This window comes from Hyperolius riggenbachi, chromosome 1 (assembly GCF_040937935.1).
Source record: "Hyperolius riggenbachi isolate aHypRig1 chromosome 1, aHypRig1.pri, whole genome shotgun sequence".
Lineage (NCBI taxonomy): Eukaryota > Metazoa > Chordata > Amphibia > Anura > Hyperoliidae > Hyperolius > Hyperolius riggenbachi.
In genome coordinates this window covers 638,447,121-638,472,066 of record NC_090646.1, presented here as the reverse complement: position 1 = coordinate 638,472,066, position 24,946 = coordinate 638,447,121, and the positions used below count along the sequence as shown (strand labels likewise).

At 45.3% G+C, this 24,946-nt stretch overlaps 1 protein-coding gene across 2 annotated transcripts in view; it reads right to left on the bottom strand.

Moving 5' to 3' along the window:
• Positions 1 to 24,946, bottom strand: part of LOC137530260 (phospholipid-transporting ATPase IC-like) — a 173,726-nt gene that overhangs the window by 34,273 nt on the left and 114,507 nt on the right. For both annotated transcript variants that reach the window (XM_068251295.1, XM_068251296.1), the window contains exons 9-17: positions 18,506 to 18,588; positions 15,363 to 15,521; positions 14,914 to 15,002; positions 13,577 to 13,773; positions 8,611 to 8,819; positions 6,772 to 6,815; positions 3,820 to 3,976; positions 1,827 to 2,018; positions 138 to 250 (exon numbers count right to left, since the gene is read on the bottom strand). In XM_068251295.1, coding sequence (XP_068107396.1) covers positions 138 to 250; positions 1,827 to 2,018; positions 3,820 to 3,976; positions 6,772 to 6,815; positions 8,611 to 8,819; positions 13,577 to 13,773; positions 14,914 to 15,002; positions 15,363 to 15,521; positions 18,506 to 18,588 — 1,243 coding nt within the window. The remainder of the gene's footprint in view (positions 1 to 137; positions 251 to 1,826; positions 2,019 to 3,819; positions 3,977 to 6,771; positions 6,816 to 8,610; positions 8,820 to 13,576; positions 13,774 to 14,913; positions 15,003 to 15,362; positions 15,522 to 18,505; positions 18,589 to 24,946) is intronic.

Here is a 24,946-nt window from a genome sequence, read left to right as displayed (position 1 = left end):
CCCCTTAATGTGTTGGAATGGAACGAGACACCAGCAGTGAACCGGCCCTTAGCTACACATGATTAGAATATTGGGGGAAGGGGTGCTGATGTCTGGAGTGGGCCTTTAGAAACTGGTACCCCATCACTCATACTCACATCCAGAGCCTCTTGAGTCTCATCTTTCTTTGGGTTATTAGGATGCAGGCGTTCATAGATGACAGTATCGGCCCCCTTGCAGTAAAGCCTGATCTTACCGCTGGGTTCTCGCACTGAAGACACAAGACAGTAAACAGTTAACAGACTAACTCTAAAGTAAGTAATTAATAGACAATGATGCATACAAACAATGAAGCTTGTCAGGGATACTGTTGTGTCTAGTTGCACTTCTTAAAGGGAACCTGAGAGGGATATGGATGTTTCCTTGTAAGCAATACCAGTTGCCTGGCAGTCCTGCTGATCTCTTTGGCTGCAGTAGTGGCTGAATCACACACCTAAAACACGCATGCAGCTAATCCAGTCTGACTTCAGTCAGAGCTCCTGATCTGAATGCTTGTTCAGGGGCTGTGGCTAAAAGTATTAGAGACACAGGATCAGCAGGAGAGTCAGGCAACTGGTATTATTTTAAAAGGAAAAATCCATATTCTTCTCAGTTTAGGTTCCCTTTAAGATGGCCATACATCAGGCAACTTGACGGCCGATCGACCATCTGATTTGATGATTATATTCAGGGGCGCAACAATAGCGCCCGCAAGGGATGCATCCGCAGGGGGGCCATAGGAGGAGAAGCCTAAGGGGAGGTCCCTGGCTTCCTCCAGGGCCATTCTTAGATGAAGGAGGGGGTGCAGCACAGGTAGGGGGAGAAGGAACAAACAGCAGCGGGGAGGGGGGCCCGATACCCCCCTCCCTCACCACAGGCTACCATCAGTGCTCCCTCCTTCAGCAACGACAGTTGAGGGGGGGCCCCATGCACAGTTTTGCAGGTGGGCCCAGTGATTTCTAGATACGCCGCTGATTATAATGAAATCAGATGAAAATCTGTTCCGATAAGAGCATGCCCAGGGTGAAATTGGTGGCATGTATGTTTTGGACATACTGCAAGATGTTGAGCTGACGCGCTCCAGCGGGTATGTGGTGGTAACGGCATGTGATATCGAGAGGAGCAACATACGTAACAGAACCTCCAGTGCTGCCCCCCTAGGTGTAAAATATGTGTTGGAGTCTGCTGCTGGCTCCATCTGTGCACCTCACACATAAGTGTCCCACGTGGTTTCCCGGCGTAACACGGGCGTGTGACATCACACATGTGCCCACATTACATTGGCAACGACATGGAGCACATGTACATGAGCAAGAGGGCGGAGCCTTAGCCAGACACTGACAGGCACAGTATTCATTGTGGGCGGGCACATTTTACACTAGGGGGAACACCGGGGTGGAGAGTTAATGAGGTGGATTCACTAGGCCGATTCCTGCAAGATTTCATTCTGAAATCAATCAGGAATAGCCCTGCGATGTATGGGCAGTTGACAGATCTCTCTCTCTCTCTTGGTCGAATCTGCCTGTCATTGCTAAATGTATGGCCACCCTTAGGAGGGCCACAAAATCTAGCTGCATTTCTTGAGGGGGTGGGTGGTTGGCCTTTGTTTAAGGCCAATACTATTAACACCACCCAGATAATATCCCTCGTCCCCGGACCCTCCATAAAAACATAACATGCAGTGCATAAGCATCCTACAGGAAAGTGATGAACACTCTCTGCACCATTGTAAATATTGTCCTGTAACAGGTGCCCTTTAATCAAACCTATAGAAAAAAAAAACCTTCTGTCACAGAAGAGTGTCTCACCTATGATCGACATGCGCTTCCGATCACTGTTGAAGTCAAGAATTGCAAGGACATCATATGTGACTTCCTTCTCCAGCTCACTGATGGTGATGGTGCTCTGAGTTCTCGAAAGGAACACAAAACCAAAGTTCCTTGCCGCGGTCACCAGAGCCCCTTCATCTGGGGAAGCCGCTTGGTAGCACAAGTCACCTCCTGTAATGAAACAGAAATTCAAGTCACTTCAGGAGGCCCAACTAAAGCGCTTAGAAACAACCAAGGTCAAACATAATTGTAATGGAGATTTGTGAGAGAGACTCCCAGACTAAAAACTCTGTCTACGTAATTTGGACTCTGACCGGTACTGAGATAGTGGTTTCTCACTTTCATAGTTTTTCATCTTAGTTTTCCGTGATGCATGTAAATATTTCTGCACCTTTTCTCTTTAGGTTTCATTGAAATAATAAAGTTCTTTCATCTGAATCTCTGAATGCTCCAAGTAGAAATAAGGAGGAGGAGAGGGGGGAGAGGGAGGAGGAGGAGGGGGAGGAGAGGAGGGGGAGGAGAGGAGGGAGGAGGAGGAGAGGAGGGAGGGAGCAGAGGGAGGAGAGGAGGAGGGGAGGTGTTTTTGAAGGTTAAAAACGTAAAAACATTTTTAAAGTATTTTAAAAGGCACTTCTGGTTTGTCTATCCGAATATCTGAATAGGTTGGATATCTGCGGATAATGCGTCTCCGGATATCCGCATTCATGCGGATATCTAAAAGGTCGGATTTGGATATCCGAACCGGATATCTGGATATCCAGATTCGGATCAATTCGGATTTTAAAAAGTACTATCCGAGCATCCCTGTTCAAAACCCATTAGCCCTCGTACTACATGGAAGAGGTAAAAATGACCAGTCATTGGCCAATCAAAATTGGATGTGTGTACGCACCCTTTGACTGTTGTCCTGCAATACAGACCATCTCAGCAAGGTGAAGTTGCGAATCTATTCATTACACCCAAATTCTGAAGTGTTTCCTCAGGACTCCCTGCCATCACACCAGAGGCTCTAATACTGAGCCAGCCCCTGAATGAGTCACAGTGTGACGAAACGCGTAGGGCCAGCCCCTGAATGAGTCACAGTGTGACGAAACGCGTAGGGCGGAATCAGAGGCGTACATGGACGTCAGACATGGAAGCCGGGTGGATTGAAGGCAACGTGCTGGTCTGTGTTCCGCGGCCAGAGTATACCCCTGTCACACAGTCCCTGGCGTTTTCCATTAGAGTTCTTTAACCTGCAATGCTGGAATGGATATCCTTGGCTGACTTATCTGATATGCATTGAAACAAGACACGCTTTTGGTGAGTGGATGCACAAGGGGGAACCTGTGTTTCTTAACCTTCCCGTGGTGGTGGCACTACCCCCAAGAGTGCAGCACTGGGTGCTATTTGTGGAATTTCTCCAACAATACTTGGCACTATGTGCAGATTGTGAATTGTGTTTTGCAGGGTTGTCTGCCAGTATATTGATAGTGAGTAGAGACATGAGGCACAATGGTCTATTGCTATAATCTGTCCGGGGTGGAGTGGCCCTTTCATTGCTGCGATCCCCTGAATACTATAAACGTCCCATTTGAAGCACAGTGGTTGATTGCTATTTAGTGAAGGGCAGGCAAATCAGGCAGAGGAGACTAAGGGAGGAAATGGTATTTTGCAGCCAATCCTGATGCCAACACTTAAAGTGGGAAATGTTAAAAAGGTTTTTCTCTTTTTTTTTACTGTAGAAAAATCACTAAAATCAAAACGTGGACAGTGCAATACATATGTTATTTAAGTAGAGCAAGTATTTATCTACTTATATGTGTTTTTTTTCTGAGATAGTACAACAGCTCCTCTTTAAAGCATAGTTGGTGGTCAAAACTGAATGTCTTCACATTATTACTAACAAACATTTTTTTTTATAAAGCAATAGAGAGGGGAGACATTACAACTTTTAACAGTGTTATTACACAGTTAGCACATAAGCACTTACCCTCGGTCTTCTCCACCATGACCGTGTGGCACAGAGCGAGCAGCTTGAAGAAGAGCCGGACATCCGGGTCTTGCCCAGACTGGATCTGTTCTATCAAGTAAGGATCATTAAATGTAAACTTGGGGTCTGCTAGCGGATTCCAGCCAAAGTCCACCAGCTGCAAAGGAAAGAAGAGATCACGTGATGAGCCACAGCTGAAATCACCAGTGTCTTAACTACAATTCATGGGGCACCTCAGCGAAACTTTGATGGCCTCCCACCAGTGTTCACACCCCTTCCCATGCCTCGCCTTGGTGCCCTTCTTGGCCTTGGGGCCCGTCTCACAAGGGTCATAATAAAGCCGGGAACACACTAGGCCAGGCATGGGCAAACTTGTCCCTTCAGCTGTTAAGGAACTACAAGTCCCACAATGCATTGCAGGAGTCTTACAGCCACAGTCATGACTCATAAGGGCAAATGCATTGTCGGACTTGTAGTTCCTTAACAGCTGGAGGGCCAAATTTGCCCATGCCTGCACCAGGCAGTGCGGGAAACGTAGGGTTTTGCTGCACATGCGTTTGTGTGTTTTTAATGCGTTTGGCGTTTTTTGTCCCGCACATGCGTTTTTCTTGCATTTTGTGTGCGTTTTAATGCGTTTGCGGTTCACATATACAAATCGCATATGCGTTTTGTATTCGTTTTGCATGCTTTTTTTATGCATTTTATGCAAATCACTAGGTAGTCAACAGGAAGCAGAAATGCATACATTTTTTTTAAACGCATATAAAACGCATACAAAACGCATTAAGATGCAATACCTCTGCATCACCATTGACTTTCATGATGCGCGTTTTTGATAAATATGCAACACAATCGGCATTTTTAAAAACGCACATTGCAGAATGCAGGCATTTGCGGTTTTTCATGGGGTCCATTGACTTGCATTATGAGCGTTTTTGCTGCGTTTTCCACTACGCTACCGTTTCTGCCTAGTGTGCTCCCAGCCTAATAATATTTTTGTAGCGCTTTCCTCCCTGGGGACCCAGAGCGCGGTGACCTGCGTTCTGCAGTCTCCGAGGCTCGGGAGAAGAGGTGGGTTTTTAGCCTTCTCTAAAAGCTGCCCAGAGAAGGAGCCTCTCGTACTGACTGTGGAAGTGAGTTCCATAGAGTAGGAGCTGCATAGGAAAAGGCCAGAGCATCAAATGTTTGTAAATGGATCCTGGGAATAACCAGTCACCTGATTAGCAGAGCGGAGGGTGCGTAGAGGGGCATATAGCTCCAACAGATCCCCTATGTACTTGGGTCCCATGTGGTTTAGAGCCTTGAAACAAGTGTGGGCGTCATGAGTTTCACACTAATAACACGTGTAGCCACAGAAACACCTGATCAGAAGTATAGTCCCCTGTATCGGAGGAAGGGAAGGTTAGTAGTTGGGGGGCGCACAGCTCTGGGGCCCCCTGCGATCACAGGGGCTGCTCCCCTTTAGTTATGCCCCTGGAACTCATCCATTCCATAAAACGTAGCAGTTATAGGAATAAAACGAAAAAAAATATGGTAATCCACCAGATCTGCCCTGAATGCTTCCCCATAATAACACATGCGTCCCTTCCTGCATCTGCTTATCTATGTACAATAGCTGAATGCTGCTGCAGAAACTCCCTGTCGTTTACTGTTTAACCAACAGATGGTGCTGCAGGCAAGTTCTAAGGAATGCTCTTTGCTATTACAGTACAATACTATTATAGTAAACTCTAATATAGTAAAACTTCGGGAATAGTAAACCACGGTAAATGTCTAATCCCCGGCCAAGTGCCATATAAAGTGTATGGGAGTAACTCCTGGTATAATAAACCCGGATATAATAGAACTTCTGTTATAGTAAACCTTTTTTTGGGGTCCTTATGGTATTCCGGAAAGAAGGCATGCAGTGCACCATCTTCATAGACAAGATGGACACCCATGAGCCTTAGTTGGTGGGCGGGCTGGCAGCCACTTGTAGCCTGCTTGGTATCTACACTCTACGCTGGACACCGGCCGCTGAATGAGACCTAAGCTTCTTGTGTAAGCTGCTGCCTGATAACTGAGGGAATTGCCTGTCAACTGTGACTTGCTTGTGCATGGCTGCAACGCTAAGGCCCCGTTCACATTACAAATGCGGACGGCTGTGCGTTCGGAACTCAACGCGTACGAATGCACGCCATCCGCGTTTGTGTGCGTTGCGTGGCTGATCCCATCACTGAAAGTGAATGGGACAGCCGCGCGTTTTTGGAAAAAATGCGTGCAGCATGCATTCCCAGACCGTACTGGTCCAGAACGCATGCAGTGTGAACATCAGACAGTGCACTCTATGCACTGATGTCATGCGTGTCGGCCTCCTGCACGCGTTCCCAAAATGCGTCTGGAAACGCGTGCAGTGTGAACAAGGCCTAAAGTATCATCCAGGCTGCACAGAAATGTAGACTGAGGGAATTGCCTGTCATCTGTGACTTGCTTGTGCATGGCTGCAATGCAACAGTATCATCCAGACTGCACAGAAATGTGGACAGAGGAGCACACTAACAGTATTTTACCTGCATCAACTGGTCAATGCCTGCATATTGAGCACTGTGCATTTTGATCTAGCTGACAACACTATTTGTGCTTACTTGCTGAAGCATTGAAAAGAAAAAAGGACTCCTAATTTCTGACTGAATTACGACGCAGTACTATAGTAAACTTTATGTGCTTGCATATGACCATTTCTGATATAGTAAACCACTTGGCCTAGTCCCTTGGAGTTTACTACAAAGGGATTCTACTGTATTAAGTGAGGTCAAAAACCAGGCCCATTTTAAGTGGTGCAGCAGAGCTGGAAGAGGGGACTGTGGGAGGTTCCAGGAAACCTCTGTACCATTCAGTGGCTTCCAGCTACTAAGGTAAGTATCAAACTTTTTCACTACAGGTTTCCTTTAGCTAAATGATAAATCTACTTACCTCACTGAAGACAGACTTCCCTGCTGCAGCCTCTCTCTGTGCACCTGAAAAATCAGAGGTTCAGATTTAGGAAACTGACAGCAGACCAAGATCCATCCATATGACGCCAACAACAGCACACAATTATTTTTTAAAGGGGAACTGAAGTAAGAGGTATACGGAAGCTGCCATATTTATTTCCTTTTAATCAATACCAGTTGCCTGGCAGCCCTGCTGGTCTATTTCTCTGCAGTAGTATCTGAATATCACCAGAAACAAGCATGCAGCTAGTCTTGTCAGATCTGACTTTAAAGTCTGAAACACCTGACCTGCTGCATGCTTGTTCAGGGGCTATGGCGAATAGTATTAGAGGCAGAGGATCAGCAGGGCTGCTAGGCCACTGGTATTGCTTAAAAGGAAATAAATATGGCAGCCTCCGTATACCTCTTACTTCAGTTCCCCCTTTAAAGGGAAGGTTCAGGGAGTGGGTAAAAAAAATAAAAATCCATATCTACCTACCTGGGGCTTCCTCCAGCCCGTGGCAGGCAGGAGTTGCCTTCGCCGCCGCTCCGAAGGCTCCCGGTCGTCTCTGGTGGCCGACCCGACCAGGCCCGGCTGCCAGGTCGGGTTCTTCTGCGCTCCAATCTGCGCTTCACGGGGGCGCACTGATGTCATCGCAGCACAGCGCAGTACAGCCTGGAGGACGTCCGATGACATCAGCGCACCCGCGTGAAACGCAGAAGAGCCCGTCGTTGGCGCGCAGAAGAGCCCGACCTGGCAGCCAGCCTGGCCAGGTCGGGTCGGCCACCGGAGACCACCGGGAGCCTGCGGAGCGGCGGCGAGGGCACCTCCTGCCTTCCACGGGCTGGAGGAAGCCCCAGGTAAGTGGATATGGATTTTTATTTTTTTTTACCCACTCCCTGAACCTTCCCTTTAAGTAAACTAATATTGAAAAGCACAAAAAAAATGTCCTCGTAGCAATTTTATTGGCCAGCATGGCAAGAACAAACAAGGCCTTCCTGCATCTCCTGGGAAATTGAAGAAGTCAGGGTAGGTCCATCATGTCATTTTGGCGCTGGGAGTCAACTATCGATGAGTTGGGCACCCAATGCGGGGAGTAGCGGCTTGACTACTACATAGAAATTAATGGCTACAACTAGGCGTCGTTTGGGTGGCAGGGTTAAAGTGAACCAAGCACCATTTTTAGCAGCCAAGGCATATCCGTATCACATTAAAAATGCATGCTAACAATGTGGTTCTTTTCTACTACAAAAAAATGAATAAAATCTTCTCTCCTTTTTACATTTAAAATGTTTGTTACAGGTTTTATTGGACTATTTCCACTGGCCTGCCGTCCAGAGAAAGAGCAGAGAGAACTGGCAGATTAGGACTGAAGTAATTAGCAGTAGCAATGAGCAAACAAAAGGACAATGTACTTCTAAAGGTTTAGACAGTCACACTTTATTACAAGTCACACCTTCCCCTGGATTAGTAAGGGAAAAGGGAAGGGGAGGGAGGAAAATGGCGGCTCCCACAACTATTAGAAACCAGGAAAAACTGCAGAAAAAGAATGCTGATTGGATCTCTTAATGTGGTTAGTTTTAGGCATGGGGGGAGACAATTCACTAGATGGTATGTTTCTTGTTAGGCCCAGGGGGCGGTGTTCATGTTCAAGTGACAATGGGCGTACCACCCGGCGCCCAACTAATGCGGCGGCTCTGCAATATGTACTACTATCAGAGCCGCAGCACGGATTTTCCATTCAGTACAATGTGTGTGTGTGTGGGGGGGGGGGGGGGTCATGGTCTTCCTGGTAACAAACTACATACAGTGCCAGATTCTGCACCACTGTGAGCTCACCGTAGGTCTCTCCGTTGATATTGCACTTTTTGAAGGTCATGATGTTCTGGGTCAGGGTTCCGGTCTTGTCGGAGAAGATGTACTGGATCTGCCCCAGCTGCTCGTTCAGAGTGGTGGTCCTGGCTTTGGCTGGTGTGTCCTTCTCAGAATGGTACATCTGCAAATCCCAATTAATAAAGTAACTCTGACCCAGGCGAATCACTTCCACACTGTAACAGAGAAAAGATATACATAAAGGTTTTTTTAAAACTTTAACTGGCCTCGTGGCATAAAAAAAAAACCTGATTCCACTAGAAAACGTTAAAAAGTATTTTTTATGAAAGTGTACTTAAATAAGGCTCTGATAACTAATGTCCCATTTTATAAGACTAGGCACGTCACCTACCTGTGTACAATATACTGTATTATATTATTTTGTGTCTATACCGGTTGCAGTTCTAATTATCTCTTAAAATTTTGCTGCTAACTCCAAATGCAAAAAAATAATAAATAATTGAAAACCCTGTTTAACCCTTTAGCAGCCAGCAGGCCCGGATTTACCTCACCGGAGCCTATAGGCACAGATGTCCTGGCACCCTAGACTTCACCCTCCATGGACCTACAAACCCCCACCAAACTGGACTGCAAGTGTGCTCACTGTCCCAACTGTCACTTCTCCCTTACGACCCTTGCTAGAGTTGAGCCGAAATTTTCGTAATTTTCGTGTTACTATAATTACGCATGCGAAATTTGCGATTACGATGCGAAATTACGGTAGCGTAATTGCCATTAAAATCGTAATTGAAAATACCGTAAGCGTAATTTTCAACGCGTAATTTCGCGTTTCGTTCATACCGTAATTTCGCATTAAACCATACCGTAATTTCGCGTTAAACCATAACGCTCCCGTATAATATAAAAAAGCCGCCGACTTTAAGGGTTAATAGCAAAGCCCCCTTAAATGCTAAGAGCCTCAAATTTGGAGCATATATTAAGGAGATCAGAAGGAATAAGAGGAAAATTTTTTTTTTCAAAAAGACCTTATAGTTTTTCAGAATATCAATGTTAAAGTTTCAAAGGAAAAATGTATACATTTAAAAACCCGCCGACTTTAACGATTAATAGCAAAGCCTGCTTAAAGTTTAGGAACACCAAATTCCTAGGGTATATTAAGGGGATCAGTGGGAATAAGAGGAAACATTTTTTTTTCTCAAAAAGACCTTATAGTTTTTGAGAAAATCGATTTTTAAGTTTCAAGGGGAAAATGTCTTTCAAATGCGGAAAATGGCAGTTTTTTTTGCACAGGTAACAATAGTGTATTATTTTCATAGATTCCCCCAAGTGGTAAGAGTTTTACTTACTTCGTTCTGAGTGTGGGAAATATAAAAAAAAAAAACCATGTGGGGTCCCCCCTCCCAGACCTCTTTAACCCCTTGTCCCCCATGCAGGCTGGGATAGCCAGAATGCGGAGCACCGGCCACGTGGGGCTCCGCACCCTGACTATACCAGCCCGCATGGTCCATGGATTGGGGGGTCTCGGAAAGGGAGGGGCAGCCAAGCTTTCCCCTCCCCCTCCGAGCCCTTGTCCAATCCAAGGACAAGGGGCTCTTCTCCACCTCCGATGGGCGGTGGAGGTGGAGGCCGCGATTTCCTGGGGGGGGGGGGGGTTCATGGTGGCATCTGGGAGTCCCCTTTAAAAAGGGGTCCCCCAGATGCCCACCCCCCCTCCCAGGAGAAATGAGTATAGGAGGTACTTGTACCCCTTACCCATTTCCTTTAAGAGTTAAAAGTAAATAAACACACAAACACTTAGAAAAAGTATTTTAATTGAACAAAAAACATAACCACGAAAAAAGTCCTTTAATATTCTTAATTAACCATTAATACTTACCTGTCCCTTTAAATAAATGATCCCTCGCAATAGCCTCGGAAATGTTCTATCAGTTACAATGTAACAAAGTTATTACAATGTAACTACGCCGCACCCGACGTCACTCGCCGCTCAGCCGCCGCATACACTTACGCGTCCGTGCAGAAGGAACCCCATTGGTCTGCTAAGGACCAATGGGGCTCCTTGGAGCCCAAATTCAAAGATGCTTAGAGAGCTCTGAGCTATATAGCTCAGAGCTCTGTCGGGTCCGTGCAGGACGCTAAGTCCCCGCCGGCTCCCGCTGCCCTCCCCGCCTCACCCACATGTCACCCACATGTGGGTGACAGATGTGGGCGGGGTGGACAGCGGGAGCTGGCGGGGACTTAGCGTCCTGCACGGACACGTAAGTGTATGCGGCGGCTGAGCGGCGAGTGACGTCGGGTGCGGCGTAGTTACAATGTAACAAAGTTGTTACATTGTAATAACTTTGTTACATTGTAACTGATAGAACATTTCCGAGGCTATTGCGAGGGATCATTTATTTAAAGGGACAGGTAAGTATTAATGGTTAATTAAGAATATTAAAGGACTTTTTTCGTGGTTATGTTTTTTGTTCAATTAAAATACTTTTTCTAAGTGTTTGTGTGTTTATTTACTTTTAACTCTTAAAGGAAATGGGTAAGGGGTACAAGCACCTCTATACTCATTTCTCCTGGGAGGGGAGGTGGGCATCTGGGGGACCCCTTTTTAAAGGGGACTCCCAGATGCCACCATGAAACCCCCCCCCCCAGGAAATCGCGGCCTCCACCTCCACCGCCCATCGGAGGTGGAGAAGAGCCCCTTGTCCTTGGATTGGACAAGGGCTCGGAGGGGGAGGGGAAAGCTTGGCTGCCCCTCCCCTTCCGAGACCGCCCAATCCATGGACCATGCGGGCTGGTATAGTCAGGGTGCGGAGCCCCACGCGGCCGGTGCTCCGCATTCTGGCTATCCCAGCCTGCATGGGGGACAAGGGGTTAAAGAGGTCTGGGAGGGGGGACCCCACGTCGTTTTTTTTTTTTTTATATTTCCCACACTCAGAACGAAGTAAGTAAAACTCTTCCCACTTGGGGGAATCTATGAAAATAATACACTATTGTTACCTTGTGCAAAAAAAACTGACATTTTCCGCATTTGAAAGACATTTTTCCCCTTGAAACTTAAAAATCGATTTTCTCAAAAACTATAAGGTCTTTTTGAAAAAAATTGTTTTCCGCTTATTCCCACTGATCCCCTTAATATACCCTGGGAATTTGGTGTTCCTAAACTTTAAGCAGGCTTTGCTATTAACCGTTAAAGTCGGCGGGTTTTTAAATGTATACATTTTTCCTTTGAAACTTTAACATCGATTTTCTGAAAAACTATAAGGTCTTTTGGAAAAAATTTTTTTTCCTCTTATTCCTTCTGATCTCCTTAATATATTCTCCAAATCTGAGGCTCTTAGCATTTAAGGGGGCTTTGCTATTAACCCTTAAAGTCGGCGGCTACCTAACATTGATCCATGCATCAACTTTTCCGCTTGGGAGCATGGCCATACGCATTAATTTCGTAATACCCACTGTAATGCGAAAATTACGCTTACGCGAAATTTCACGAAATCCTTCTTCATTACGATTATGTACTTACGGCCATAATCGTAATTACACTAATTACGCGAAATTTCGCGAAATCGTAATTACGTCATTACGCTCATCTCTAACCCTTGCCTGTCATGGGTAGCTACAGGTGTCCCTTAGCATTAGGTAGCCAGAAGAACCCTCAGTATTAAAGGAATACTTAAGTCAAAATAAAAAAAAAAGATTTTTACTCACCTGGGGCATCCCTCAGCCCCCTGAAGCTGTATGGTGCCCTCGCAGCCTGGCTCCGATCCTCCTGTCCCCGCCGGCGGCTACTTCCGGGTTCGGCGACAGCCGACAGGCTGGGAACGCGAGTGATTCTCCGCGTTCCCAGCCGCTATATCACCCTCTATGAGTTATACGCTATAGCAGCATAGAGGGTGATATAGCGGCTGGGAACGTGGAGAATCACTCGCGTTCCCAGCCTGTCGGCGGCTGACGCCGAACCCGGAAGTAGCCGCCGGCGGGGACAGGGGGATCGGAGCGAGGCTGCGAGGGCACCATACAGCTTCAGGGGGCTGAGGGATGCCCCAGGTGAGTAAAAAAATCATTTTTTTATTTTGACTTAAGTATTCCTTTAAGTAGCTAGAGGTTCCCCAAGTATTAAGTAGCTAGAGATGCCCCTGGCTGAAGGTAAAGGGGGAGGGAGGTGGTCAGTCAGGGGAGTGAACCGCTGTTCCATCATCAGGAGCCTGTAGGCACGTGCCTATAGTGCCTTTTGGTAAATCCAGCCCTGGCAGCCAGTTTATTTAGGCTTGCAAGTGCTCCAGGCCAATTTATTTTAGCACATTTTTCTCTTACTTGTTTTATTTCCTTGCTTCTAATTAGTACTGCAGTATGTGTATTTATGACCACTTGTCACTAGGGGGCAGTGTGAAACAACAACAGAGGACTTCTGCTTTCAGTTTTTATATTTTCTGCCAGAAGTGAGATGTCAAAGCATTCTGAGAATTTACAGCACAACAACTTCTGCCAGCAAAACTGAAGTGAACCTGAAATAGATACTCAGTAGAGGGAAGGCTCTGGATCCCATATAAAGCCTTCCCGGTCTGCTCTCTGTTCCCTCGGCCCATCCATGGTCCCCTGTGAATGTTATTAGACCAACTGGGAGAATATGCATTTGGGAGTCCCCATGAAGGCTTTAGAAGTATTCGCATCCCAGAGTACATACAAAGATGAGCGAGTCAGTACGTCACATGTGCCAGTGTGCGCTCATGCATGCACAGTATGGAGCCTTCTGGGGAGTCCAGTGCAGACTTTCACGGGGGCATCAGAGGACTGAGGGCTCGGAGAGAGAGGACCCGGAAGGCTCTATGAGAACCAGAGCATTCCCTCTCCATAGGCGAGTATCTAACTTTTTTTTTTTTTTAATACAGGTTCACTTCAGGAATGTTTTAAGCGGTGCCTTTCCCCCGACCACCAAACTCAGGTCATACTTAGCTTAGGTATCTTAGGCAGAACTCACCTCACATAGAGAGAAATGGGCACCATTGTGTTGAGGACAATAATGTACCCCCAGAAAGCCAAGAATCCTCGATACGAAGGAGGATACTCGTTCCCATCATACAGGTACCAGGAAATGTTAGCCGGGCCTAAGTTGGCCTCCCAGAAAGTCTGGCCAATGGCAAGCCCCGCTGCCGCCAGGATGAGGAGAACAAATATCTAGAGGAGGTGGAAAAAAAAAAGAAGAGTACTCACTCGACATTCGCTCTATCCAGAACAGCAATATACATTATGAGCATCAGTGATGTGTCTTCTGGTGCAAAGCTGAGCACTTATATAGGAGTTTGACCGTTTTTATAAAGGTTTCAATAAAGTACGGTTACAATAAGCCCCAATGGAAAGAGAAGCAGTTACACCAGCAATAGGAGCAGTGCTTGTCCTGGAGTCCCAGAGTAGGGCGGGTCAATGAGATGCAAATTGTTCCAAGTTCATACAGGATTATGCTAATTTTGTATGCAAATTTATGCAGCTTGAAAACTGACCAATCGAATCCTGGCAAGGCGGCATTCAATAGGTCAGTTTTCAAGCGGAATACATTTGCATATAAAATTTGCATCTCAATGACCATCCCTACTCCAAAGTAGTAGATGATACACTACAGCCTTTATGGCAGTTTACGTAAAAGAACAACCACCACAAAAAAACAATGAGATGATTAACCTCTTGCCGACTGCGTCACGCCGATGGGCGTGGCCGCGGCGGCAGCCTCAGGACCGCCTAACGCCAATTGGCGTAAAGCCCTGGGGCTCTGTTTTGCAGGAGATCGCGCGCAGGCTGCGCGCGCATCTCTTGCTTGGGGGGCGGAGCTCCGCCCCGCCTTCAGTCCCCGAGCGCTATTGCCGCTCGGGAGACTGTTAGACGGCGTGATCGCCGTCTATTTATATGGTGCAGCGCTGCGATCAACAGCAGTGCTGCACTGGGGACAGCCGTGTGACACGGCTGTCCCCCTGGGGGACAAGAGAGCGATCGGCTCTCATAGGGTGAAGCCTATGAGAGCTGATCGCCATGATTGGCTGGCTGGCTGGCTGGGGGGAGGGAGGGAGGGAAGGGGTTTAAAGGAACAGGTTTGTTTGTTTTTTAAATCACAAACAAAAATATTGATAAGAAATAAATAAACATGGGGGGGAGCGATCAGACCCCACCAACAGAAAGCTCTGTTGGTGGGGGGGAAATCACTTGTGTGCTATGTTGTGCGGCCCTGCAGCTTGGCCTTAAAGCTGCAGTGGCCTTTTTTACTAAAAATTGCCTGGTCACTAGGGGGGTTCAGCCCTGCAGTCCTCAAGAGGTTAAAAAAGTTACCGTGTAAACCATGTAGTTCATCAGATAGTCTATTTTTGTTCTTTTTAATCTGGTTTTTCCACTGTTCCTCATAATTTTTGTGTCGGCGCCTGAAATGTAAAAAAAAAAAAATTATCATATAACCTATTAAATGGAGCTTGATATAATAAAATTAAAGGGATACTTAAGCCACTGTAAACAAATCAGTTTCACTCACCTGGGGCTTCTACCAGCCCCCTGCAGCCGTCCCGTGCCCTCGCAGTCCCTTATGGATCCTTCGGTCTCCTGCTGCCAGCTAGTTTCGTTTTCGGCGACAGGCCTGGCCATGCGTATTCTCCTGCGCCGGTGCTACTTCCTTACTGATGCCTAGCAAATGCCTTCTCACATAGGTGGTAGTTTAAAAAATTACCCTTGTGGTCTGCAGTGTCACACTACAACTGTTTTCTAAATAAATTAAGCATGCCCCTTACCTGCAAATAAGACCAGGCCGTGGCAGTATTGGGTGTTACGAATGGTACAGCCACGCAGCAGAATCTTATCAGCATCCAGAGCGTAGGTCATCCCTCTCCAGCACAGGGTCCCCACAAACTTATCCAGGCGATTGTTGGGCTCTTCACAGATAACCAGCCCTGCAGGGGACAAATAGTTACATATAGGTAGTTTGGTTGAAAAAAAAAAGATCACCCCTCAAGCCCAGATTGGCAAATTGTATTGATTAAAAGGAAATAAATATGGCAGCCTCCTTATCCCTCTCACTTCAGGTGTGTGCTTCAACTCAAGGCCTAGGCCTGTTTCAATTAAATTACAACATTTCTCCAATGGCGATTTTATAATTTATAGTAACTTTTACCTTTGTATCTCAAGCTATAATAACAATTATTTAGGTGATACTTTTAATGACTAAATGTACAAGGTTTCTTTGCAAGCTTTCCTGAAGAAGAAGCAAAGTTTTGAAAGCTTGCAGAGAAATCTTGTACAGTTAGTAATTAAAGGCTACCCGAGGTGACATGTGACATGATGAGATAGACATGGGTATGTACAGTGCCAAGCACACAAATAACTATGCTGTGTTTTTTTTTTCTCTGCCTGAAAGAGTTAAATATCAGGTATGTAAGTGGCTGGCTCAGTCCTGAGTCAGACAGGAAGTGACTACAGTGTGACCCTCACTGATAAGAAATTCCAACTATAAAACACTTTCCTAGCAGAAAATGGCTTTTGAGAGCAAGAAAGAGATAAAAAGGAATTTCTTATCAGTGAGGGTCACACTGTAGTCACTTCCTGTGTGATTCAGGACTAAGTCAGCCACTTACATACCTGATATTTAACTCTTTCAGACAGAGAAAGAAAAATAGGAACACAGCATAGTTATTTGTTTGCTAGGCACTGTACATACACATGTCTATCTCATCATGTCAGGTATCCTTTAGAGGTATCACCTAAACAACTTTTCTTGTAATGTCTTAGGATTCTCTTCATGACCAACACAGGACCACATGCAACTGGCTTTGTATCTCATGAATATTAAAATACGATATTAGCAAAATTATATGTTTTATTGTCTTATATATTCTGTGTCCGTTGTGCCTGGCACACAGGCAGATTCCGGACAGCGTTGGGGGCCACGCATGTGTGGGCGTGTGCAAGCAGGTCACAGACGTGAGCACGTTGCAGGGAGTCACGTCGTGCGTGTGGTACGGTGGGGGTGTCGCACCCATTTTTTAGCAGGCTGGCCTTTTTTGTTAGTTAAATTATAACTTTGTTCAACTGTGTTACTACACTTCTGAAATCAAAAACCACACCATGATTACTACCTTTTTTTTTTTCCCGCCAGTTTAAACCACCTGCATGGGATATGTAGATTTATCATGAACCAGAAAAAAAGCTTTACGCAGAAATGTCAGAGAGTTGCTGATCTGCTCTCCTTTTCCCTTTCACAGACCGGCTGTGACCTTTCTCTCTGATCAGGTGGCATTTGTCAGTGGCAGAGAGCCCAGTGACCAGCGTCATGAGTAGGACAGCACTCTCAGTGTCGTGCGTCTACATTCCTCTGCATTCAGGATTACTGCATCCCTTCACATACTATCCCTTGAAAGGGAACCTAAACAGAGGGAAATGGATTTTTTCATTTTAAAATAATACCACTTGCCTGACTCCTGCTGACCCTCTGTCTCTAATACTTTTAGCCACACAGCCCCTCAACATGCATGCAGATCAGGTGCTCTGACTGAAGTCAGACTGGATTAGCTGCATGCTTGTTTCAGGTGTCTGATTCAGCCACTACTGCAGCCAAAGAGATCAGTAGGACTGCCAGGCAACTGGTATTGTTTAAAAGGAAACATCCATATCCCTCTCAGTTTAGGTTCCCTTTAAAAAGGTACGTACCCACCAAGTGACTATTCTCACGATTTTTCTCACGAACAGCGACTTTTTTGCATGACAAACTATTGTTTCTGTGATTACGCATTGTGGGTACAGGTTCGCGATTAAATGATGTTTTGCGACAAGCGGCAATTATGACCCTGGCCACTCCCGTGGGATCGTTTGAATGCTCATTCATGCCCACTGTGTGCCGTCGCGAGTTACCACGGTAGGAAGATGGGTCGCGACGCTATGGGTTCCCCGGGGAGTATGTAGCTCAACTTTTTAAAGTAGCTTTCAAAAAAAAAAAAAAGTTAAGGTGGCCACACACACTATACAATAAAATGATCTGATTTTACAGCAATTCGATAAAAACAATTGGAACCCTCCCCCCCCCCCCCCCCCCCCAAAAAAAAATCAAAAGATTTTTTTCTTAATCGAGGAAGGAATCCAATCTGATTTCACATTTTTATTCAATAAAAGTCGATCAGGAGTGGTGGATTTTTCTGATTAGTTGTGAACATTGTATGATGTGTGGTAGATTGTCAATTTTCTTACATCTTCTTGATCTCCCAAGCAATTGACTCAGAGTTTTCAATCATTTTTTTTTCATAATTGGGGAAACATTGAGCACACGTGTGGTACATTGGTCAGATTTTTGAAAAGTTACAATCAATCAGAAAAACTGATTGCAATTCTTGAACTGGAAAGATATTTAAAAAATGGTATGGTGTGTGGCCACCTTTAGGGCTTGTTTCCACTATTGCGGTGCGGAATCGCCTGGATTCCACCGCTGATGAAATCGCATGCGGATGCCATTTCCCATGCGTTTTTTGCCGCGAATTCGCATAGGTGAAGGTATATGCGATTTTAACCATGTCACTGCTTGTGTGAATTTACATTGGTACCTATGCGAATTCGCATGAAAATTCGCATACCATAGCCGCATGCGAATTTCCTATTAAATACATTAGCGGCGATTCGCATGCATTCCACTCGCAGGCAAATTAGTTGGCTCTTTTGTGCGTTTTTTTACCGCTGAAAAAAACGCACCTCAACAACGCTACAGTGGAAACAGGCCCATCCACTTGCATTACATGTGCGAATCCGCATGCATTGGACGCATGCGGATTCGCGATAGTGGGAACGAGCCCTTAGAGATACTTATCTCCGTAGGGAGAAGCCAGAGGCTTTCCTGGTCTTCCCGCGCCCCTCCGATACTCCCAATTGCCACCAATCTGCCTCCATATATTACCATCAAAATCCGACAGCGATCTCTCATCTTGCAGCATCCGGTCCGTCACCTCCAGAGACATCTTGAACTTCAGATTAGTTTCTCTAAAAATATAAACAGATCATTTATATTTATCCATGTTTCAGGTATAGAAAACATTGTACCATTGAAGTCACATGTATAGAGCTTATTTATTTATTTATTTATTTTTTACAAACATGTTACTAATTTATTGTAATTAATACTTAAAATATAAATATACTCTATACACCGACCCCCCTCCACCCAAAGTCATGATACATTAACAGCAGTAGACAACTATTGCAAGATAAATTGTGTTAACCATCATATGTGCTAATGCTGCAACTTAAAGTGAACCTTAAGTCAGAAAAAAAAAATGAGTTTTACTCACCTGGGGCTTCTACCAGCCCCCTGCAGCAGCCCTGTGCCCTCGCAGCCACTCACTAATCCTCTGGTCCCTCGCTGCCAGCTAGTTTCGTTTTTGCCGACAGGCCCGTCAGGACTGGCCACGCGTAGCTTTTTCCGCATTCCCGACTGTAATTAGCGCTATTGCGGGCCGCAACGCGTACAAAAATACACGTCTATCTATGCGTTCGTAATGCGGCAACGCGTTTTTTGTACGCGTTGCGGCCCGCAATAGCGCTAATTACAGTCGGGAATGCGGAAAAAGCTACGCATGGCCAGTCCTGTCGGCAAAAACGAAACTAGCTGGCAGCGGGGGACCAGAGGATTAGTGAGTGGCTGCGAGGGCACAGGACTGCTTCAGGGGGCTGGTAGAAGCCCCAGGTGAGTAAAACTTTTTTTTCTAGCTTAAGTGTCTCTTTAAAGAAGAACTCCAGTAAAAAGTAAAAAATAATGTAATAAAAAAGTGCTTCATTTTTACAAAAATTATGTATAAATGATTTAGTCAGTGTTTGCCCATTGTAAAATCTTTCCTCTCCCTGATTTACATTCTGACATTTATCACATGGTGACATTTTTACTGTTGGCAGGTGATGTAGCTGCTGCATGCTTTTTTGGCAGTTGGAAACAGCTGTAAACAGCTATTTCCCACAATGCAACAAGGTTCACAGACAGAAAACTGCCAGGATACCCACGGTCCTTTAGAGTTTCTTGTGGGAGGGGTTTCACCACAATATCAGTCATACAGCACCCCCGGATGGTCTGTTTGTGAAAAGGAATAGATTTCTCATGTAAAAGGGGGTATCAGCTGCTGATTGGGATAAGTTCAAGTACCTAAACAAAGGCAGTTTTACAGTAGGATGCGAAAGTTTGGGCAACCTTGTTAATCGTCATGATTTTCTTGTATAAATCGTTGGTTGTTACTATAAAAAATGTCACCTAAATATATCATATAGGTGACACACAGTGATATTTGAGAATTGAACTGAAGTTTATTGGATTTACAGAAAGTGAGCAATAATTGTTTAAACAAAATTAGACAGGTGCATAAATTTGGGCACCACAATAAAAAAATGAAATCAATATTTAGTATATCCTCCTTTTGCAGAAATTACAGCCTCTAAACGCTTCCTGTAGGTTCCAATGAGAGTCTGGATTCTGGTTATGGACAGCCAGGGGCATAGCAATAGGGGGTGCAGAGGTAGCGACCGCATCGAGGCCCTTGGGCCAGAGGGGCCCCGTAGGGCCCTCCCTAAACTTCAGCATTAGCTCTATATTAGTCCTGTGCTCATAATAATCAGTTGTATAGATACTTTGAATAGTGGTAATCATTAACACACTGTTCCCCATCCCCTTCTTGCACCTCTGACACTGTAGTTGCCATTGGCAGGTTTTGGCACGCCATATCAATTGTTATGTATAGAGTGCTTGGAGGGCCCCATGTAAAACTTGCATCGGGGCCCACAGCTCCTAAGCTACGCCACTGTGGACAGCTCTCTAACTCACACCACAGATTTTCAATTATATTCAGATCTGCGGACTGAGATGGCCATTCCAGAACGTTGTCATGTAGGGGGCAGAGTTATTGTTGCAGCAGCTGAAGCCACGCCTCCCTGCTGACTGCCTATCAAGAGACTGGGAGGTGGGCGAGTTGAGCAGCCAGATGGCAAGTTTGCCATGTACAAATTTTTCTTTATTTTGCAAAAAAAGGCTGATTATTTTTTTTAAAGTTTTTCTCGCCTACCCAATGAAATTTAAAATGTTCTATTTAATGAAATCCGTGCCTAAACTGAGGGCTGTTTGTTCGTGTTATGCAGCTTCTTTAGTTATTCAAACACATCTCTGTTGATGTAGAAAAATAGTGAAGCAGCCATTTACGTCATTAGTCCACAGACAGAAGGCTGGTCTAGATGCTGCTTTGCATGGCTCGGATATTGTCTGTTATGAGAGTGAGACACGAGTAAAACATCCTCCCGATGCCTCCTCTGTGCTGAGGTTTGTGTGAGCAATGCTGCACTCTCTTCCTTAGACCAGTGTTTCCTAGGTATCCTATACCTAGGATAGTATCTCTTTTTTTGTCCCCCAAACAGTTTAACACTTAGCTACTAAGTCACAGTTCAGTGCAGCTCTGATTACGTTCGCAATAACTTTATAACTACCTATCACACCTACTGTAAATTATATATTTTTTTCAGGGCACATTAGGTTTTTTGTGGGTGATTTTGTGTCTAGTAAATTACCTTACTTTCTAAGGGGACAATAAGGGGAAAAAAATGAAAAATTCACTATCCATTTTCACCCAGTATAGCTTTAGGCTTCTTGCACACAGGGACGTTACAGGCGCACGTTAGTGCAGCCTGTAACGCTCCCCCAACGCACAGCAATGTAACACAAGTGGGCTGTTCACACTGCCCACGTTGCGTTACATTGTAACGCAGCAAAGTGCTGCATGCTGTGCGTTCTCCGCGGCTACGCCGCGTTACACTGTGCGCACATGCTCAGTAGTGTTGGGGAGGAGTGGAGACAGGCCAGGCACATGGCTAATTAATATTCACTGCGCGGTGTGACGTGCAGTGTTTACTTCCTGGAGCGGCCGCTCTGTGTGGCGATTGGCCGGGCGGGACCACGTGATGCCGCCTGCGTCCAAGAGTACGCATCACGGACGCCAGAGTGAGCTGCACAACGCGGCTCACTCTGACGTCCACATCAGAGAGCACCATGCATTGCGTTAGGGGCATGTTATGTGCCCTATAACGTCTCCTAAACGCAACGTCCTGGTGTGTAGGTAGCCTCACAGTTCAGTGCAGCTCTGATTACTTTGGCAATAACTTTATCACTACCTATCACACCTAAATGATATATTGTTTTTTTCAGGGCACATTAGGTTTTTTGTGCGTGATTTTATTTCTAGTAAATTACCTTACTTTCTAAATGGACAAGAAGGAAAAAAAAGTGAAAAATTCACTATCCATTTTCACGCAGTATAGCTTTAATGTAAACTGTTCTATTGTACATTAAACCCACACATTTTATTTGTCTATCTCTCCTGTTTATAAAATAGGTCATTTGTGTTCATCATGTATCAGGCACAGACTCTATACTTCACTCACTGGTGCCCCTCTCCTCTCCTGAAATGTTTATTTTACACAGGTTTACTCTCTAGCCCTGCCAATTTAATTCCGGGGGAGGGAATTCGGGGGGTTTGTGGTCATTTCTTTTCATTTCTGTAGCTTTTTTTTATCAGCTCAGAGATTAATAAACAGTGTTATCCAGGATCTTGTAGAGGGGACGGTGCAGTGACATCTTTTTACAACCTCTTGTAAGTGAAAAGTTGTAGTAAACTAATCCATGTGTTAAAAAGACAAACACATTTACGAATGATAGCACAAACGTTTTATTTATTTATTTTATACACTTTAACAAATCGAAGGAAAAAGTTAAATCCTAATTCTCCCATATGCAAAACTTTGGCTGCTGTTCCAAATGTTTGGTGATTCAATCCTTTTTTTCCTCCCGACCCCAATTACTACAGCCCTAGGCCATGTTCACAGTGGTGTGCTGCTGCGCAACGGCCGCTTTGTAATGCAGCTTACCCCACTGCAATGCACCATGATGTGACATTCACAGTGCGGCAGGAGTGTTGCGGTACAACTGTCCCATCATTGCCGCGCTTACACCTTCAGAATATATCCAACAAGAGCTTGTGAGATGTTCTCTTGGCCGAGTTCCCCGCCATTAAAGAGGAACTGTCAGACACACTATCTCAGGAAAAAAAAACACATATAATACTTGCTCTACTTCCATAACATGTGTATTGCACTGTCCACATTTTGATTTTAGTGATTTTTCTACAGTAAAAAAAAAAGAGAAAATCCTTCTTAGCATTTCCCATTTTAAAGGTGCGTACACACACACTGCTATAAGGAATGACGGGTCCGTCAGACCCTCCCGCTGGGTGGGCGTTCCAGCGATAGTAGAGCATGTGTACAATCTGTCGGCAGACTGATAACACTGTTTCTGACCGATCCGCTGAAGCCAATCCTGATGTAATTTCCTCCCTTACTCTTCTCTGCCTGATTGCGTATGCATTGCCCCCCCTCTACTATAGAAAGTGCATTGTCTCAGCATGAGAAATGTTGGCCAATCAGAGAGTAATAGAGGTGTGGGAGGGGAAAACAGGAGGGAAAGAGGCTTCAGCCAATCAGGCTGCATTAGTTAAGTCTGAGGGGAAGTAGAGAAGCAAAAAAAGGACAACCCAGCATGCCCTGCAACTTCCTTTTTGTGTTCCAAATAAGAGTCAGGTGAACTGGGGAATGATCATTTATCAACAAGAAAAGTAATAGAGATTTTAACTTTTGTATTCCCTGGTTAGCATCCTTATTACTTGTTTACCAGATAAAAATAAAGAATTGATTTTTGATTTTATGCCCGACAGTTACACTTTAACGGGCGCAGCTGTACTGCACCTGCGTGAGCATAGACGAGCCAAAACCGCTCAATCACAAGCAGACCCATGCTGCTGCCCAGCCGTGGCCATACTTATGCAGGTACAGTACGGCCACGCTCGCTCACAAAGGGAAGCATGGCTGCAAACTGTCAGAGAGTACCAGCCAACAGTATTGGGGTCAAGGAGGACATAGGAAGCCTGTGGGCTTCCCTCTACCCTCTACTGAGGTTTAACTTTTTGCCTTCTGGCCAGTACAAATTTGCTTTAAGTGGAAGAGCCTATCTGCACTAGCTGTAAGATTATATCCAAGTTATTCTGTTACGATACATAACCCAGTTAGAGAAAGTCATTAGATTTGTAAAACTTGCCATTGTTGAGGGATCTGGAAATGCATTTGTACACACATTCAAGTTAGATAATGCTGGTTTTGTGCTGGATACGTGAAATTGTAGGAAAACATCTGTTGAGTACAGTAGTAGATTCCACCGTTGGAACACTTTGACGAATACACAAGCTGCATTACTTGAGGGTGGCCACTAGAGGGCACTTTCCCCTCACATTCCATCATTTAGACCTGTGACTCTAATTATAGCATGTTCCCCTTTATTAATACCTGCATTGTTGCAGGCACCCTCTAGTGTGGGTAACTTTATCAAGTATCCCTTAGACATATTTATATTCATTAAAAGTGTTCAGTAATTGTTTCTAAATGATTTTCAAGCATACTTTGCAGCTTTTAACAAACTATAAATACTGGTACTTATTTAGGTTTGTTTATTTAGGATTTATATTGTTATGGATTTACTATGAAAAGTTCAAGCAGCAAAATAAAACAAGTAAAAAAAGCCTGGTTATTAATGTTCTGCACGTTACACGCGTTTATCTCGTCACGTCACCTTGGGTACAGTAGACTAAGCTTGCTCTCTGTCTAAATAATCGTTCAAAACAATGCAATATAGCCAGGGGTTCTTCAACCGCATACACACTGGGCAGGATTCCCAAAGCTTTTTCACCCGTTTTCACCTTATCTATGTTACTTCTTTAAAGAGAACCCGAGGCGGGGTTCTCTGTAATAAATGGCGGAGATGCCGCCACGCGGTCTGGCGGTGGGGCGGCTATCTCCACGTTCAGATGGGCGGTTTCCGCGCAGCCACACATGTCTGGGTCGGCTGGGATCTCTAGTGCACATGGATGGAGAGCTACGCGCGCGCGGGCCAGAAGTCAGGACCTTATACCAGCAGGAGATCTATCAGCTGATCAGGTCGATCAGCTGATTCCTGCTGGACTCCTGATTGGCTGAGTGGCTCGGGCAGGGCGGCAGAGTCCTGCAACTATATGTACAACTTGCTTGCCAGTTGCTGGTTGTCTGCCGTTGCGAACACTTACGTGAAAGCACTCAGACCTTTAGTCAGATCCCACAGTGTGTTTGAACCAGGAGGACCTGGGAATTCACACTGAGCCAGATTACTTCTGTGTTACTATTGTGTTATACTTCAGACTAGTTCCAGGGTGTTGAGACCACGGCCCTCACACCCAAGACTAGGGATTCTGTGTAATCATTGTGTTATACTTCAGACTAGTTCCAGGGTGTT